General features: G+C 38.8%; 1 protein-coding gene across 1 annotated transcript; it reads right to left on the bottom strand.

Moving 5' to 3' along the window:
• Positions 1–1,023: 1,023 nt before the first annotated feature.
• On the bottom strand, positions 1,024–12,859 carry LOC114456224 (aspartate aminotransferase, mitochondrial-like). The gene is made up of 10 exons (XM_028437859.1): positions 12,700–12,859; positions 6,566–6,722; positions 6,258–6,386; positions 5,860–5,919; positions 5,619–5,780; positions 4,894–4,998; positions 4,604–4,754; positions 3,669–3,834; positions 3,415–3,565; positions 1,024–2,156 (listed from the first exon to the last, which is right to left on the bottom strand). The coding sequence occupies exons 1-10, from the start codon at positions 12,780–12,782 to the stop codon at positions 2,034–2,036; spliced, it is 1,287 nt and encodes a 428-aa protein (XP_028293660.1). The 5' UTR covers positions 12,783–12,859; the 3' UTR covers positions 1,024–2,033.
• Between the last annotated feature and the right edge of the window lie 5,220 nt (positions 12,860–18,079).

Genomic DNA, 18,079 nt, shown 5'->3' with positions numbered 1-18,079 from the left:
AATCCAATGTATTGATCTTTTTTGTTTTGTTTCCGTAGGCTACTGTTTTGTGCTGCAGTTTGACCCTGTTCTTTGTTTGTTTTGGATGTGAATGGAGCAAATTCCAAAAAAACAAGAGTGGATGACTGAATACCTTAATGGATTTATTACATAATACTGACAGATTCATTCATAACCGTCCACAATTAATGTTTGTTAGTAATGGGAATCCAATTCAAAGTCTTTTATTTTGTTGTTGGTATGTTTTGTTTTTTGCATTGTTTCTTTATTATATCAATAACTAGAGTATGTTCAGAGCACGTTTAAACCAACAGAAAAAAATGTTTTTGACCTATGTCTAAAACTGCATCAGTACATGACTATCCAAAGACTGCTGTACGCTGTCACAATATTTGTCATACCTATTTTAATCTATTAAACTAATAAAAGGTCTTATCCAAAGTGAAATGACAAACCTAAGAAAAACCTTTTAATAGTCACACAATAAAGCGTTTGCCAAATGTTTAGAAAACCTCAACACAGAAGGGAATTAACGCAGCACCAGCAGTGCTATAGAGGACAACTCTGTCACCTCACAAAGACAAAAGAATGGTTTTGGAGACAAAGATACATGATATTTTGCACTAGTCTTTTTTAAATCAACATGTCACCAAACCCATCTGTATTAAGCGACTCGCACAACAGAAAAAGGGTCACAATTTTGTTCCGACTGCCTTTTCAAAGCTATAGTAATTTTTTTTTTTAATGAGATACCAGAATTATATTTAGTTTTTTTCCAATAAAAAAAAAAAAAAAAATGCACTTTGCAGTTTAAGAAAACAATTGTATTCTTAAATATATTAAACAAATGGTTCAAATTAAATTTTCAAAAGAATGTGCACTTTTAAATGTTATGGAGAGAGATGAAGGAAGGAGGAGAATGTGTAAAAACTGTAAAACACATCACTAGTGCAATTGTAGTCATTCATAATTTACAAGATGAAAATATTGTATATATGTGCAAAGGATGACAACACACCAGAGCAAATTCTCCACAATGATGTATTGTTTATTTCGTATATGGTACATACCCAATAATCCATTCTCAGGACTGAATGCCAGACATGGAGCCAAAGTCCCACAATTCACAGAAGCATCAAAACCCATCTGCACCATTGTTATCTCAGAGTCTGATTGACATGTGCTTTTCAGGTATTGGACTAGCCGTCACTGTCCTTAATGACTCATATTCACACCAAGCACACAGTATTTATAAATCCAAGGAAATGTAGAAACAGGTTAATGTTGGGTTATGTATAAAATGTGAATATTCAATGTAATACATCTTTACTTAACTGTACTTTTTTTATACTCTTCGGATGGAATTTTGATAATTCACTCATGTCCCATCTGTTCGAGGGGAATTAAAGATTGACTGGCCAAGATAGTGCTGCTCTGCGGTCAGCCACACACACACCAAGACAAAAAAAAAAAAAAACAACAAAAAAACAAACGTATAATCCTACTGAAAAAGTACTGAAAACAAGCAGGACACAGATGAAGTGATGACCTCATCCTAAGTGTCCACAAGTTAAAGCCTAATGACAAAAACACAGCCCCAGATTAACTCAAACAGTGCCTTAAAAGCTCATAAAGTGCAACTACTCCATCAATTACATTAACAAAATACTACATTTCATAAAAGCGCACATGAAGCAGAGAGAGAGAGATCTCATCGAGCACATAAATTCATCACAGACCAATCTATTTTCCTTAATGTATGAGGCCACAGCAGATTAGATCTGCTCTGATAGAGGACTTCAGGTAATAACTCACTGACAGAAGCCAGCTCAGTCATTTGAAAATAATTAAATTTATCTTTCAGTTTCACAAAAGATGATCAAAGATGATAAAGAGAGAAACAGAAACCACAACCGTTTTAAGCTGAACTAATGACAAAACCCAATCTCGAAGTGTTTGAATATATTAAGCCGTTTAGTGACGTGAAGAGCTCCTTGTCCAAAACCACTGCTTCCATGCTGCTTGGATCTGATCTACTTGGTGACAGCGTGGATCCCCTCAGCCAGGTAGCCCACATTCCCAGAGGAAATGCCTGCCATGGAAATTCTGCCATCCTTGGTCATGTACACTGAAAACTCCTTCGTCAGGCGCTCCACCTGCAGGACACAGTATGGAACAACAGCTGAAATATTTGTAATTATGAGGCACCTTGTCCCTTCACACTGGTTTTTAGAGCAATGATGATAACAATGCGGCATATTAAATCTTCTAATGTAACCCTTTTTTCCGTTACCTTCAGGGAAGATAATCTAAGGATGAGACAAGCCAAAGGAAGCAAACACTTAATTTTTCTAAAGGGAAAGTATACAAACATTAGGAATATGAAGGCTGCATGGTTAGCTTAGTGGTTAGCATGTCCACCTCACAGCAAGAACATCCTGGGGTGGACACTTGGGTCCTTTCTGTGTGGAGTTTGCAAGTTATTACTGTAATTGGATGGATTTGCTCCGACCCCTGTAACCCTGAGAAGGAGCAAGCGGGTCAGAGAATGGATGGATGGAAATCAAATGCAATCAGGCAAACATGTGTTTATTATGTGTGTGTCTGTGGTGATCAAACTGTACAAATAATAACTATAGCACAACAGCTTCTTGATTTTACAGTGTAATGTAGATGGATCACTGTACTATACTTGTATTAATTTATTATTTTTTTCCTGGACGTGTTTTGTTCTTTTGCTATGTTTTAGTGTTTTGTTCTTTTCATTCAATATTCTGAAGCATCTGTAAAATCTCCCCCCTGGGATAAATAAAGTATATCTGATTCTGACAAAGAAAAGCAACTGTGTTGAACTAATTATGAAAGTTAATGAGATGCACAAGAACACTCCATACAGTCCAAGATTTCAGGAGTTATTGGACTTGGATTAATTGAGGGCAAAATACTTGGACTTGTTTAACAAATAGCCTGAACATATTTACCCATCACTGATGCAAAAACAGACAAATCACACATTGTTGAAACAATAAATGCAATTATGTTTATCAGGTCAGAACACATGAGCGTGTTATAAACCTTTTTATGTTTTGATACCTTAATTTGCTTTTTTCTTTATAAAAAAAAAAAAAATGAAAGTGAGTTTCAGTTAGAGTGAAATTTTAATGCAGCAAATTCCACTTTTTGATTTGCTATTTCATTTTGTTGCACTTTATTGATTAATTAATCCAAATTAATTAAAATGAATTTTCTTTTTTCTGGATTGGAGAAGCTGCCCAGTCGTAAAAGGTCAGCTGTAATTTGTGAATATATTGGACAAATCAACGGAGGATGGCTGTTAATTTTATTACATTGGTTCTACATCTTCTGCATGTGGCATTAAAAGTGAACTCATGATTTCGTTTCTTTGTCGTTTACCTGTTCGGGTTTGAGGCCGGTGAAGCAGAACATGCCAATCTGGTCGATGACGTGCTGCCAGTTGTGGGAGGAGCCACTCTTCTTCAAACCTGCCACCAGCTGCTCTCTCATCTTGATGATGCGGTTGGCCATGCCGTGGACTTCTTCCAGCCTGCAGCGATCAATAATGATGCATTAAAACAGCAGAGCACAAAGGGGATCGTTTGCTTCTGAGGAGCCACTGGAAAGTGGAGTTAAGCATCCGTGGTTCGTACCACAACAAGCGCAGCTCGGGTGTGTTGAGGATGGTTGTTGCGATTCTGGCGCCGTTCATTGGTGGGTTGGAATAAATGGGCCTGATGAGGATCTTCAGCTGGGACTCCACCCTCTTTGATTCCTCTATATCTTTACACACGACAGTGAAGCCTCCCACACGTTCACCTGGCATAAACAAGCAACCAAGAGACTTACAGTAACTCTCTACATTAGGCCATCCCACACAGTTTTAATGTAATTAACCAACACCGATTATGTTTGAGCATGAAGGGAAGCATCAAATCATGTAAGTAAAGTCATTTTGTTAGAATCAGTTGAAAAAAGTAATTGTCTCTGCCAAGGAGGGACATTTTTTAACCGGCATTTATCTGTAAGTAGGATTATGTCCAAACTACTTAACAGACTGGCAAAATTTTAACCATAGATAGAACTTACACCACAGAAGATTTTATTACATTTTGGAAAGGATCCAGATCAATATTCTGATTCAGAATTAGTTTGAAAAAGTGAAAGATCCCCATCTCTCATCATTGGTAAAATTTAAAAATATATATATCTGTTTCTAATGGACTGGTCTTTATGAAATTCGACTACATTGTGTTTGTGGAATAACCGAGTTTATACCAGATTGCACAATTTGTTGTAATCTTTTTTTTAAAATGGGGTGCCCATACATTTTAACCTACTGTATCATTATCAAGGAGGATAGAAATTTCTTCCAAGCCTTTAAAATGTGAATGATCATAGTACAATGACCAGGATCACTGATCCAGATAACTGCCAATAGTACTCTTCTGTGAAATAAATCTAAGTCTACATCAAAGAGGGAAATGCACTGAAGTAACAAGCTTTCCACCACTGGGTGGTGCTATACAAATTTCTCCTGGATTGCAAATATGGTGTAAAGTCTGATAGGAGATTGTCCTTCACTGACCGTAAAGCCCCATGTTCTTGGCAAAGGACTGAGACAGCAAAATGTTGTGACCCTGTTCAATGAAGTAACGCACAGCCCAAGCATCACGATCGATGTCTCCACTGGCAAAGCCCTGGTAGGCCATGTCAAAGAACACCAGCAGGTTTCTTTTCTGCAACGGGAAAAAAAAAAAATCATGACACAAACAAAACAACTCACTTTGTTTTTGGATTGCAGCAAAACAGATTAAAATAAGCTGATTGTTTTCTGGATATAAATGTTTGTCCAAATATTTAAGAACCTCGCTTCACCTTCACAATGTCAGAAATCTCTTTCCACTGCTCCTGCTTTGGGTCCACACCGGTGGGGTTGTGAGCACATGCGTGCAACAGAATGACACTCTGCTCTGGGATTTTCTGAGACAGGAAGGGAATTTGTCAAAAAACATCATGACATATACAACAGACCAACAGTTTGCAGTGTTGTCACTGCGTCATAGATAAAACTAACAATACATTATGTCTGATAACTATTTTATGTGGTAGGAAACATGTCCACTTAATGTCAACCTGGGCTTGGCTGTAAGCATTTTTTTGCAAGCGTGGTAAGTAAGTAATGTTTATTTATATAGCACCTTTCACAGACAGAGGTCACAGAGTGCTTTACATATCAGCCCATTCACACACACCAATGGGACAGAGCTGCCATGCAAGGTGCTAGTCAACCACTGGGAGCAACTTGGGGTTCAGTGTCTTGCTCAAGGACACTTCAACACAGACCGATATAAACCGGGACTGAACCCCCAACCTCCCGATCAGAGGATGACCCCCTTTACCACCTCAAGGGGAAGTTTTTTTTTTTTTTTTTTTTTTTTAGCAGTGGCGCATCAAGACAAATACCTCATAAACAAAAAAACTAAACTCAAGCATGATTCAATTACATTTTTGAAAACAAATATTAACTGGATGTAATTTCTAAAGTAATGAAAATGTGATAAACCTGCATTGCAAATTGAAATAAAAAAAAATAATCTTACAGAGATGTCCTCAAGAGCCCCTCTGAAGTCAAACCCGCAGGTAGAAGGATCGTAGTACCGGTAAGCTTTGAGCTGCATCCCAGCGTCTCTAAAGATTGGTGTGTGGTTTCCCCAGGAGGGTTTTGGCAGGTAAACATCTCGTGAACCTCCGTGGAATCGAGACTGTTAAAAAAAAAAAAAAAAAAAAAGGTCTAGTGAAACAGCAGCACATAACAAATGCATTTTTTGCTCAAAAACTGACCAAGAAGTTGGCTCCAATACGCAGAGATCCAGTTCCTGAGATGGTCTGTACGGTGATGTTCTGTTGGAAAGAGAAAAGGTTTCCATTACTTTTTACCATAATCCTTTATCCATTGAGTCATTTTCAAACAAACCAATGAAACAAAATGCAAATAATTACTATGGCTTGGAGTAGACAGATTGGAGAGTTTAATGCAGTACAAGTTGCTCCAGCCCAATCCCTTTTTGGTTAAGATATATTTGGTAAATGTGGGATTTGTCAATGTATTGTGCATCGAATAGACAACCAAAGAAAATGTATTCATTCATTAAAGGCAAGCTCATTGCATTGGGAAGTAGACTAAAAACAACTTTAACTAATGAACTGTGAAAATAATGAAAGTCAAAACAACAACTTACTCTCCCACTACTCAAGACCTCATTGTTTGCACCAAGAGCTAGCTGGGCACAAGCCTTTGTGAAGTCCCCCAGTCCTCCAATAGGAAGGTACTCCTTATCCAGCTGTTTGGCTGCAATCAGAGCTTCAGCCTGGAATAAAGGAATAGCACACATCTGTACCAAGTATAACACACTTCTTGATGTGCAGTCATTTCCACGAAAAAAACACAAACAGTTGATCTATGATGAATGCAGAAATAATCATAAACATTAACACATCATGTCTTTTAGACAGTATTTCATACATTATACTGCTTAGTGTAAAGTACCTTGCGGACACAGCTGAGTACAAAGGGCTTGCCCTTGTCATCTCTGTAGGCTCCAACTCCCAGGTTCATCTTCTTTGGGTTGGTGTCTCTCTTGAAGGCCTCGGTCACCCCCAGGATGGGATCGGGGGGACCCATTTGCACTCCACCCCACCATGAACTGCACCAATAAAACCCAAAATCAGCAATGAAATGTCAAACAAGCAAAAAATAAGTTGTGTGCAGTCCATCTTTTAATTGCCACAAACAGCAGTTTGTGTTGATCACTGGGCATAGAACACAACAGGGACCTAATACTCCAGCTTAAACCTCTCATATGACCCCACTGTGGTGCCCTGTGACACACACATGAAAAAACACGTGCTCAGACACAAGTTACAACAAACAAATATTTTAATCCACTGAAAGGGTCCAGAGGTCATAATTGTCAAACACAGAGAGCTGAACAAACAGTACAAAACAACTGAAATCACACATTAACTGACTCAGAAACATTTTCACCATATAAAGTGCAGTGATGGGAGATGTTTTAAACAGCCATTTGTATTCAAACATGTTCCTTGACCGTATTTAGAACTCAACCGTTCACAAAGATTACCTTTTAAACATTTATGATTGATTGATGAATTTCTAGTTTTTCTGATGTTTTCTCAACAAAAATCAAAGGCATGGTCCAATTGTTTAAAAAAAAAAACTGAGCAAGAAGTTGATAAATGATTGATACTTTCAATTTATTGCAAGTAGGATATAAGCAATAGTTACAGACAAAATAAAAAATACAAAGTTAGAAGTTAAAGAATGAAAGGATTAGTACCTTTGTCTGAATCTGTGTGATAGTAAACTAAACAAATTATTAGAGCCTTCCATTTTGTCAACGGTCTACTCTTTGCAGCTAAATTTAGATGAGCAGTTTGTAAAGAGCAAAAGTCTCATCCATAAATAAACTACTTATGGTGACTTCTCATGTTGCAACAAATAAATAAAATCAGGAATTTCATAATTTTATACACCAACGTACAAACTCCCCCTTTCAAAGTTTCTGTTGATTAATGTAAAACTGATTCACTTGGAACAGCTTGAAGGTTGCGACATTTGCCTGAGAACACCAGACACCGCAGGACGAATGGTTCTAAAATAGTTTGATAGTTAGAACTTGGTGGGTTCAGACATTGTCCACACGTAGCCGGTATCTGCTATATTCTCAAATATAATTTTCTATGGTTTGGCGTGTCAACCTCACAAAAATGCAGAATAAGGTCATTTAAAAACAGGGCTTTTGGACAACTCCGTCCAAAGTAAAAATTTGGGAAAACTCCGGTTTTGCATTTGTGTGAGGTCACTGATAACCAGAGTTTTCCAAATGTCACGGGGAATGTGCTGAAGACATTGGTGTGGGGTAGTGGTGCCCGGTATGGGGTGCGCCGGCTTGTGGGTCTGTTACTGGCGGGGTGCCCTGCTTGGACAGTTGATGGCGTCCTCTCTCGTCGTGGGTGTCCGGGGCCACCTCCCTGTAGACGGTGTTGTATCGTGTGGCCGTGCGCACCTGTGCTGGTTTCTCTGCTGTGCGGTCACTTCCTGTTGCGGCGGGGCGGGTCGCTCGGAGTCGACATGCGACGAGAGTCACTCCCCTGGACCGCTGGGGGTTGTGGCTGGTGCCCCGCTGTGCCTGGGGAGTTGGGGTTGCCGCCATGCACCATGAAGCAGGTATGGTTCGTGGGGTGCCGCGGGGTGGGTTTCCGGCCGTGCTGCTTGGCGTGTCCTTGTCCAATACTGCGTGCCGTCTGCGCCATCCACCCTCTCCATTGGCCCGCTTTATGGACAGGCCGGGCTCACATCTGGACAGGTCTACTACATGGACCGGGTCTCAAACACTGTTAGGCAGGTGTGCAAACAACAGAGAGTGACATTCACTCACTATTGGTGAGCACATTTATGCGGTTTTGTGTGGATGTATTTTTTTTTAAGGAAGGGTGGATATACGTTCATAAAAATACCCAGCTATGTGTGGACAAGGCCTCAGTGTACTCACAAGATGTACAGGTATAACTTGAGATCGACAACTGTATATTTCATGTTTTAGCCATGATGTACCCATCATCTCCTGGCTCGCCTGATGCATTAACCAATCGACCAGAGTCGTCCAAGTACAATGACTCAATATTACACATTAGTTTAATCAAAGCTAAACAACTCCACATAATAGAATGTTTGCAGTATTTCTGTTCATGGACAGTAAATATCCGATATATCAGCCATCAACCAGTACATTGGTTATCAACAAATACGTCACATATCGGCTTTTTTAAAAATGCCAATGTCAGTATCTGCCCTAAAAATCTCATATCGGTTGGGCTCCACCTGACATTATTAATGCACCATAGAGTAGAAAGGAAAAGATGTCAGAGTTCATGTGTATGCAAAGTGGGGTGTTTTATGTCACATTAATTCTCTTGACATGTGGTCACGTCATATTGAGATTTCTATTTTGGCGAAACAAAAAATTACAATATGGCCGATAAATATATTTTCATTTTATAGCTTATTTTGTATTAAAATACTAATTTCAGGAGTAGATGCTTTTGGTACTTCTCAGAACAGCATGAAAAGCAAAGTTGGATGACTTTCTGAGTGCATTGTAACCCAAAACAAGCCACACTATAGAACTCACTCACACATGCTGTCCCTTATAGAAGGAAAATTGAAAAGTGGCACATACAGTGCAGCTATTGGTTAATAAATATGTCTTTGTGGGATTTCACATCAGAAAATTTAACCCGAATTGTGTTTCTGGTTACACTTTGTGCAGTTAAAAATATTGACATTTCGAGATAAAAATATGGGAATATTAATTTTGGTCCATTACACCCAGCCCTAGTAGCTGTGACAATGAAACACTCAAGAAACCAAATCTACAGGTTCAGGTGTATACACACAGAACCTTTGAACATGTAAACTTTAGTGTTTATATAAACACCTGTCAGTTATCACTGATCAATAGACCAAAGGCCCTTTGGTGGAGAGGGAGAATAACAACTGGGATTAAGCATGGTAAAAGCCAGCTCTGATCATTGGCTGCAATCTGCCTTACCTCCAGGACTCTCAGGTGTGCAGGGAAGATTGAGGCCAACAACTTCCACCATGAACACTAAACTGTTCCAAACTTTCTCCTCTGGTAGGAGGTTTTGGTCCATCAGGAGCAGAACATTTCAGTCTTTCACAGTTCTGACACGCCACCATCATCACTAGACAATATATTAACAATAGATACATCAGTGACATGTTAGATATGAACCCAGTAGGTCTCTCAGATCTATGGACACAGGTCAGATAGTAGAGCCCAGAGTTCACAGCAAACATGGTGATGCTGCTTTTAGTTGTTATGCTGCAAAGAAGTGGAACAAACTGCCAGGAGAGTTGAGGTCAGCATTCAATGTGAACATTTTTAAATCCAAGTTAAAGGCTCTCTCTCTACTACAAATGACAGAGAGGGAGATTTTGACTCATTGATTTTAATGTTCTTATAAGTCACGTGACTTAAAGTTCCATCAGTTTTATATTAGCTCATTAATTTTTAGCTACCCCGCTAATCCCTTTATTTTAGTCCTAACCCAGGAAATACCCTAAAATGTTTATTTTTTTCATATATGTATTTTTAAAGGTGGAATTTGCCATGTTAAATATGTTAAAATGAAAAAATATAAATGACAAAAGCGGGATTCAAACCCACGGCAGCTGAAGGAAGAATTCTTGAATGCGGCGCCTTAGACCTCTCATCCATCCTGACCAGTGTTGTGCTAGTTACTGAAAAAAAGTAACTAGTTACCGTTACTAGTTACTTCATTCACAAAGTAACTCAGTTTCTATTTTGATTACTTACACCAAAAAGAAATGCGTTACTGAAAAAAGTAAGTTTTGAGTTACTTAGAATTAAATGTATTATTTACTTTGGGTCATTTGTGACTATACAGCTTCGTATTAGTGCAGTAATAATATAATAATTCACTGTTGATCAACTGCTATAAAACAACCATAAATGATGTGCATATGAAGCACAAAACAGCTGCTCCAAAATTAAAACAGTAATTTTTCAGCCTTAACACAGTAATGTAAAGTAAGCTGTGCATATTCCAGGTGCACATTCTGCTGTTGAAAATGCTTATTAAAAATAAATGTGGAAAAACAAATTCACTGCATTTTTGTCAGCTACACAATGCTAAACATATCATGTTAATGAGCTGCTGTTAGCAGTGACTCAGCAGCAGCGACACGTTGCATGTTTACAACAACATACCCTGCAATAGTTTGGCTGACCTGTCCCAGTCACAGTCCATTAAAATCCAGCCGCAGCAATAGCTTAGCTTCACTGATGCATCTTTTGGAGACAAAAAATGATGCGCATATTTCCACACTGAGAAGCTCGTCCTGTTCTCGCATTGACTCACCATGATTGGCGCACGTGATGTAAACAGAAACACGCTGACAATGCTTCTTCTACTGTTTTACCGTGGTTTGCACGGCATCCCGCAAAAATATGTAGCGCCACTGTAAACAGGAAGTACACTGCTGCTAGCAAAGTAACGGACAAACGCACCATATAGTAATGGCAACGGCGTTATTTCTTTAGAAAAATATTGCGTTACAGAACTAGTTACTGTCAAAAGTGACGTTGGGGCGGTAACGCGTAACGCCCAACACTGATCCTGACACGGTCAAAACACAGGCACATTACGCTTATGTAGAAAAGGTCCGGAAAACGTACCCATGGTCCCGGAGGCTATTGATACCTTACTGTATCAATAAACACTTCCTAAATGTTTTCTGTGTCACTTTTTAATCATGTAAAGCACATTGAATTGCCTTGTGTATGAAATATGCTATACAAATACATTTGCCTTGCCTATATACTGTATTCTCCCAATCCGATTTTGATATCAGCCAGAAAACGAATACCAGATTTTATCGGACTGCTTCTAAAATCACCGATATAAGCTTTCCGATAAAACTTTCCACTCCAGCACTTCTATCCAAAGGTGACTGTGGTTCACACAGCAAAGTAAACTACTGTTGCTGACTATTGTTTTCTGTTTAGGTAACATCACTTGATCAAGCCTTTTCTAACATTCCACACTACAAAATAAGTAATAAAAGTACAGTGTGTATGATTCGTGCCGATAGTGCATCGGATCAATATCGGCCGATACGCAAAGGCTGCAATATCGGTATCATATCGGAAGTGAAAAAGTTGTATCAGTACATCTCTAATACTCTGTTCATATTTCCTCCTTTATCTTCATTCTCATTTTTCCATCCAACTTTGGTCATGATGTTTATAATTATGCACCACCACCAAAACAAATTCCTTATATTGTGAAAACTATACTTAACGTAAAACTCTTCCCGAGTCTAAAACACACCCACATAGACAGAAATCTGACACCAACGCCTTCAAAAACAAACCTACAGCTACACCAGAGTCAGGGTGAGACGAGGATAGGCTCAAAAAACAAACAACCCAATCAGATTATTCGATGTAGAAACTACAACAAGTCGCTAGGTTCAAAAAAGCTTTAGTAGGATTCCGACACCTGCAGCTGTAGCAAACGCTTAAAGATAACATGTAATAATTTAGTCCAATAGAAGATTAAAAACGAATGTGTTAGTGAGTTTATTAACCAGCACAGCTAACAGAGTATTTCCTGTTCACAGACAACGTGTCGTGACTTTGTTCACGCAGACACATTTCCACAGAAATTCACGTCACTTCTCCACAGTCAGCACCGACCTTTAGAGACTATAATGTTACCCCCAGAAAAGCTTTAACATGGACTCTAACAAGCTGCGTACAACGATAAGCCGACTTTCTCCAGGCCTTGTGAACCATTTGACCCCTGTGTGTGTGGTTAGCTTCACGGCTAATGGGTCTAGCCTCACCGTAGACGTCAACGTTTGATTCTGAACCCTCTGGTAAACAGATAATCCGATGATTCAAAGAGGAAAAAAAGTTGCATGATAGTCAGACAATCTCCAAAATCCTACATTAAGCGAGTCGTTAAAATGATGGCAGTTTAACCTCATCATCCTCTCCTTCACCTTTATTATTATTATTATTATTATTATTATTTTGCAAGTGTTTTTACCTGTTGCGGGTGGACAGGACTCCCAGGGACGGGGAGATGTTACCCAGGCAGGAGATCACCTTGTTGGACTTGAGCAGAGCCATGTTAGCTTGGGAGTCGAGCCTAGCAGGACAAGCACTGACGTGAAGGACACACGCGACTAGGGCGGTACGCTATATGCGCGTGATGACGTCACAGTCAGGGGCTTGGGTGCGTCACGTCAACGAGTGAGGGGGGTGTTTTTTTAATAATAGAAATTCAACGAAATGAATGTTTAAAAGCAGTAGCTAACTCAGAGACTGACTTCATTCATCACAAAGTTCAGGTCAGGATTGTAAGTCAGTCAAATCCCTTAAGTTGGGAGCATGAAGTTGTACAAAATGTCTTATGAAGCCATGAATGATTCCTAATTTCACTTGGCACAATGCAGTCAGACACATAAGCCTTCTCCATGGGATTGTTAGACAAGCATTATGCACCGGGTCAGATAACTTGTTCTGCAGGGTTTAATTCTGTCATTAGCACTTCTTAGTTTCTGCTGTTGAAAAACAATATATATATTTTTTTTAAATTACAAAAAGACAGAAATGTAATTTCAAACGTTTTAAGCACAAAGCGTGGGAGTCTAGGTCTAAGGCGCCGCACTCAAGAATTCTTCCTTCCGCTAACGTGGGTTGGAATCCCACATTTGACAAATATTTTTTTTCTTTTCATTTTAATATATTTAACACGGCAAATACCACCTTTAAAAATACATATCCGACAAAAATATGCATTTTAGGGTTAGCGGTTAGAGATAGGGCTATAATAAAAGGGTTAGCGGGGTAGCTAAAAAATAAATATGAGCTAAAATAAAAATGACGGAACTTTAAGTCACGTGGTGCACCTAACACGTCACCTAAACTAACCCATGAGGGGCGCTGCGTATGCATAGACTGCCAGTCTACGGCTAGGTACCCATAGCCACGGCCAAATATAAATTATATAATGCATACTACATTCATGCTACATAATGTAAATGTTTCAACTGACATGAAGCAAAAAATCCCACTAATTGGAAAATATAACAAAGGACTTAGTATTGAAAATATCACGTATAGGTGCAGAACCAAATGAAGGGCCGGAGGCCAAGAGTTCCTGCATGCCCTACAAAATAAAACCCCATCCTGACAGAAAAGGTCATGTTAATCAACTAACAGATTCAAGCAGTCTGTGTGAGTCAGTTTTGGTAGTGATTGCAAACAGAAGACTAGAAAACTACCTTTTTTACAGCATGCAGTATTTTTTGTAAAAACCTAATTATTCCCCAGCTGCCCTATGCTATCTGTGTCGTATCCGCTAGATGGCAATATACACTAGTTGATCTCTGGAAGTGCTGCTGTTTACCTCTTTGCATATATACACACTTATCTCTGCAGGGACACAATCATGCAGCAAGTGAACCTGCAAAAATAATCACATTTGCATGTATCTCAATACATACAGCCTGAAATGGATTAAGCAATTGGTGTTTCAGATTTTTTTTTATTTTTTATTAACTTACTAACTTTATGCATTTATTTGTTGTTCTAGGCATTTACCTCAGTTAAGTTGCACTAAAGTCATGTTGGTTTAAAAGCCACAGGCAGATTGTATGTTATTTTTTTATTTCAACTTGTTGGCACATGGCATGTTAAAGCCAATGTTTTTAGTGTAAAATATGCCAATAAAATATATTTAGTACATAATTACAGGCTAATCTTTACAACCACTGGATCATCGGGGCAGAAACACATCTGTAGTTAATGAAAACTCATTAAATGTAGATAAATTAAACACCTACTCACCCCTTCCTCCAAAAAACTCACTGAGTTCAGCTTTACTTGAGTATCTCAGAGCATTTTTATGTAGGTTTTTAGTTTGCGAAAATACAGAACATATTGATCATTGATTTATTCATCATGCATTGGTTTTTACTTCGTCTGACCTAGTTTTAAACATCTGTAAAAAATGATCAAATCAACACTGCCAACTCTAACACATGTAATAACTGTAAGTATTGTACATTTGACCATACATTTAATTTAATTCCCCCTTTTTAAAAAATAAATAAACACCCGAACTGTTTTTTTTTCTGCTCACCATTTCCTCTCAAAATTCGGGATTTGCTCGTTTGTGTGCTGTTTGTAAGCCGGCTGCTTATCTCCAAAATGGCGACTTCCGGGTTGATGACGCACCGTGAAAACCCTCTATAGTATAGACTGGGCATGTCTTAACTGCTCCATCATCCATAATCAGGGCTTTTTTTTATCATTTCCAGCATAGATGCACATCAGCCAAAACCACTGGGTTTGGTTACTCTGTAATAGATTACCTTGTTCCGTGAGCAAACTGGGATTACAAGCCTGTGATGTGGATCAGGGTGGCTATATTATAATAGTTGGATTAAAGATCGATAATTTATTTCAAAAACAATGTTTCTTGAATAACCTGTGGTCTACTGTACAAAGTGCAATATGTTTATTTCTCAATCACTTGTCACTTTATTGTAACAATATGCTGCTCTTTGACACAACAGCCTTGATGTTACCAGATGATGCTTTCATTTCAAAGGGAAATGTTTGCGGGGACTCCAGCCTCACTGTCAGAAAGGGGAAAAAGAAAAATGCGCTGAAAGCACATCAGACACTACCAGAGCCTATGGGGGTTCATGAAATACGTATTTCCCTCCAATGTGATAGAAAACAGCAGCTTCTACTTGCACAACAGAGTGTCATACAAGCCCCTGGCTCACAGGAGGCTGTCAGTGTGATGATATACAAATATGAACATTTCCAACCATCAATTATGTCCGAGAGAAGCAGAGAAAACAAGAAAAGTTGGAGTGGGATTAAGAAGTCATTTTAATAAAGCTTTTTTTTATGGTTTCTCGTCTCATATGTTTGCCTTTTAGGTTGTTTAAGATCAGTTCACAACTACTGAACAGATTGTGAACTGCTCTGCATTTGACCCTGGGATTACTTGGAAAGTTTGATTGAAGAGGGATGTGGGAAAATTGGGAAACAGCAAAGCAAACAGAGCGAAGCTAAAAGGGGCTAAAGAATGAAGTAAAATAAGGCATCGACTGATAAGAGAGGCAAGTTAAAGACGCTAAAAGCTGAGTGATGACTCACAACTTAGTTTGTGGTACAGTAGACGCTTTTAAAATCCTGCATGTGGATGTATGACAGCATGCACAGTGCAAATATTGAAAACATGACTTTAGTTACTCCTGGCTACTCAGATAATAAGGTACTTATCCATGTCATGATGTATTTGGTTGGATTAGTGAAGGACTTGTTTGGCGATGTCTTCTGTTTCACCTCAGCCTGTTGGGATGAGGTCATCCAATGCAGTGCTTCTCAACCTTTTCAGCCCACAACTCTCAAAATAAAGGTAACAGAGACCAGGGACCCCCACTGTACCTGAAGGTGGTTGAACACAGACATGAACATTGAAGAGCAGTCATGTGGAGACAGAAGTATCTATAATCTATATATTTTTTTAAAAAAACACAGAAATTGGTTAAAAGTTGCAAATTAAAGTGGCTAAAAGCAGATGGAAAAGGTGGTAAAAAAAAAAAAAAAAGGGTTCAAAGTGTCAATATTGGCTTAAAAGTGTCAGAGAAAAGTAGGAACAATTCGTTTAAACTGACAAATAATGGGCACGACAAATTGTGAATGTAGTTTACCTAGCAAAAATAAGCATGGAATATGATAAAAGGAGGTTAAAGGTGACAATAATGGGTCAACATATGCAACATTAGGTGGGAAAAGGGCTGCCGAAAATGTCTTGAAAGTGGAAAAACTGTGCAGAAAAGCTATTGAAATGTGATGGAGAAGTAGCAGAAATAGCACTAATGTAGCAAAAATGCATTAAAAGAAGCAAAAATATGGCAAGAAAAAGTAGTAGAGTAGAGAACTCCTGATCTTAATGGAATAAAAGCGATCTGTTTCCCTGCAGTGGCAATCCTTACAACCAATCGATATCATTATGGTTTTTTGATACTGAAACAAATCAACAACAGTCCATCATCCAGAGAATAAAAAACAATATCTGTGCAGCTGTGCAGAGGGTAAAAAAAAAAAACAGAGGGAATCTCATCTGCTTCTCATTCCTTTCACTGAGTAGGAATGATGTGTGAGAAGGAATCAGAGCGGATATAACTCTCCTTTTCCTTGTTGTCAGCAGTTAACAGCTTGGTCTAGAGCCCAATGTTCCTCTGCGTGCCCCTCTTTAGTCTACGAGTGTGTATGTGTGTGTGTGTGTGTTTGCTAAACACACAGGGAGCATTTGGCATGAGGCGGTGGGCAACATACTGTTTGTGCATGCGTGCAGTTGCAGTGATGGTAGTGAGTCTGAAGGGTTTGTGCTTTAAAGATAGTGAGTTTGATGAAAGATGAAAGAGCTGATGATTAATTAATGGAAGGTAGAATGTTCCACGATGCTGAAAAGCGAGTTTGCGTTGACTGCTTTGGCGGAAATTCATGCAATTCAGCAAAATTTAGTGTAAACCAGGGCAGCCTCTTTGGAATGAAATTGAGATGCATTTGGAAGCCTTACGGAAAGATGCACTTTGTTTTCAGTCATCATATCAACATAATCTATACTTAAGATAATAACATTATATCACAAGCTCGAATGAATTTGAACCTGAGCTGAGAAGATATACTCACATTTAACTTAAAAACATCTTTAATAGCAAATCTTTGCCTTTATTCATTTTGCAGGTTCCTATGTGTCTTTTTTGAGTGAATTTCTGTCCTACATCTCAGAGTTTTTCTTCCCTTCCTCCTTTCACTTCATCTCAGAGTTCTTCGACGTGTGCCTCTGAGACGCTATAAAAAATGGAGCAGCACAAGTGCTCTCTACATCACACTCTTCTGTTAGCAGGAGATTAGAAAGTGATGGTGGAGCACTCTGGGCAGCAGCACTCGAGATGTAATCTCCACATGACACTTCACTACGTGAAGAGGAAAGGCGTTTTGTTTTACCTGCTGCTGACAAACTAAATATACTGTACAAACTTTGACTGCAGTGGCAGAAAGCCACTTGAAACCATCACACTGTTCGTTTTAAACCATGTTTAGTACCAGATAATGAGTTTTATGAACACAGCATAGGCAGAGTAAGAGATTCTTGCCGGGGGGGGCAAAAGAAAGAATAGAATGAAATGTATAGACCATCTTGAGATCTGCAACAAACCATACAGTATGTGTAACATATACAATAATGCAAAAATGACTAGTAACATAATTGATAATGTTAATGACAGAAATTTGCGTCGACGCGTCGTTTAATGTTGTAAATTCATGATAAAATCAGGCAAGTGTCGCCTTCTGCTTCATTTTGCTGCAGTACCAGACATGAACTGCTGGGCACA

The sequence above is a fragment of the Gouania willdenowi genome, chromosome 3, assembly GCF_900634775.1.
Source record: "Gouania willdenowi chromosome 3, fGouWil2.1, whole genome shotgun sequence".
NCBI lineage: Eukaryota > Metazoa > Chordata > Actinopteri > Blenniiformes > Gobiesocidae > Gouania > Gouania willdenowi.
The sequence above is the reverse complement of the archived record's forward strand: the minus strand, read 5'-3'. Positions and strand labels throughout refer to the sequence as shown.

Coding starts and splice junctions, on each gene's coding strand:
- LOC114456224 (XM_028437859.1), bottom strand. CDS start 12,782: ATGGCTCTGCTCAAGTCCAACAAGGTGATCTCCTGCCTGGGTAACATC. Junction 5,920..6,257: donor AGGTCTTGAGTAGTGGGAGA/GTAAGTTGTTGT, acceptor TCTTTCCAACAG/AACATCACCGTACAGACCAT. Junction 3,566..3,668: donor CCCGAGCTGCGCTTGTTGTG/GTACGAACCACG, acceptor TGATCGCTGCAG/GCTGGAAGAAGTCCACGGCA.